Source organism: Octopus bimaculoides, chromosome 11, assembly GCF_001194135.2.
Source record: "Octopus bimaculoides isolate UCB-OBI-ISO-001 chromosome 11, ASM119413v2, whole genome shotgun sequence".
NCBI classification, from domain to species: Eukaryota; Metazoa; Mollusca; class Cephalopoda; order Octopoda; family Octopodidae; genus Octopus; species Octopus bimaculoides.
Window position 1 is genome coordinate 32,975,815 of NC_068991.1, and position 1,544 is coordinate 32,977,358.

The 1,544-nt window shown below is 32.6% G+C and overlaps 1 protein-coding gene across 1 annotated transcript in view; it reads right to left on the minus strand.

Moving 5' to 3' along the window:
• Positions 1 to 1,544, minus strand: part of LOC106871767 (vacuolar protein sorting-associated protein 54) — a 434,878-nt gene that overhangs the window by 309,863 nt on the left and 123,471 nt on the right. The window contains exon 11 of the mRNA XM_052971965.1: positions 92 to 199. Within this exon, the coding sequence (XP_052827925.1) occupies positions 92 to 199 (108 nt within the window). The remainder of the gene's footprint in view (positions 1 to 91; positions 200 to 1,544) is intronic.

The window sequence follows — 1,544 nt, forward strand, 5'->3', positions numbered from 1 at the left end:
ATATATATATATATATATATATACATATATAAAATGCTTTATTCTTGAAAAGAAATGGTTGGTTTCAAGGTAGACACCAATGAAAACTCACCTGCTTAATTGTAGCCTTTAGAGCTTTAAATGACTCTTCTCGAATAACATCAACAAAATCAAAATTATGTTCACGTAACATCCCTAGTACAATAGCAGCTAATTTTACCTGGCAGAAGAAAAAACATAGATATGGTTAGTTAGATGATATAACTTTCAGCTTCTTCCTCATGAGTACACACACATACATACAGACATACATATATTAACAATATGTATATAATACTTAAAGTATATATACTGCTGAAAGCCTTCTGAATTGCAGTATTTTTTAACACTATAGGTGGAGAATACTCTCTCAAAGTGCCAGGTGTTACCTACCGGCAAATTCATGAAGCATATATGTTCAGTACATGTGTTTGATAATGTGTGTGTACACACATACACACACATGTCCTCAACATTTACTCACTATTCCCCACAACGTCTTGCTGTTGAGACCACAAAAAATGAATAAGTTATCATTAAAGGTGTGAAGATGTAAAGATTTTTTGGATGATAACTGACAAGGAATGAGCAATATGTGTCCTGAGTGTGAATTTAACTTTGTTTCCATTTAATTTTTGGAAATTTGATATATATAAATAGGAACAAACAGGAAACACACTTAAGATATGGATGTGCTCATTAGTTATTGTCCAAATAATCCTTACAATTTCATGCCTTTAAGGATAATATTGATCATTTTTGGTGGTGTCAACAGTTAAAAATTGCTGGGAATAGTGAATGAATGTTCAAGACAGTGACAAAAACAAACAACAAAGGTAGTGGTACTGATATGATTAACAAACAACAAAGGTAGTGGTCCTGATATGATAACACAAACAAAATAAAATATACAGTATACAAACAAAATACAGGCCGTACGGCTCTGAAATAAACATAGGATAAGATGTGAGTATGAGTAATGCAAGGAAAATGTCCTAAAGGACTGGAAACAAAGTAAAGATGGCAAGATAGAACAAAAGGTGAAAAAAGCAAATGGTGAAGAAGCAATCCATCCATTGGAAGTAGAGCGCAGGGAAAAGCTTGAGCAAATAAGTCAGCAGCTAAGCAAAGAAAGGAAGAGGACAGATACAGGAAAATGGTCATCCAAAAAATCTTTACAATTTCATGCCTTTAATGATAATATTATTTGTGCATATATATGTGTGTGTGTGCGTGCATATATATATATATATATATCATAAATATAAGGGATTAGCAATTGAGTTGCTTCTCCAACATACTGAAAATTCAGAAACAGCAGTCAAAGAACTACTGATTCTAAACTACAAATTTTTCTCTAAAACGGATGGCGATATTTATGGCACACATAGAACAAAAAACCGGAGGGAAAAGCACAAACAAAACAAGCCTTTAATTAATTGGGTACGAATCGTTTCATGGTTAAGCGAACGAAAACTTCACTATTCCAATCTTCAGCCCAAATATTCTGATAAATTTGAAAGTGT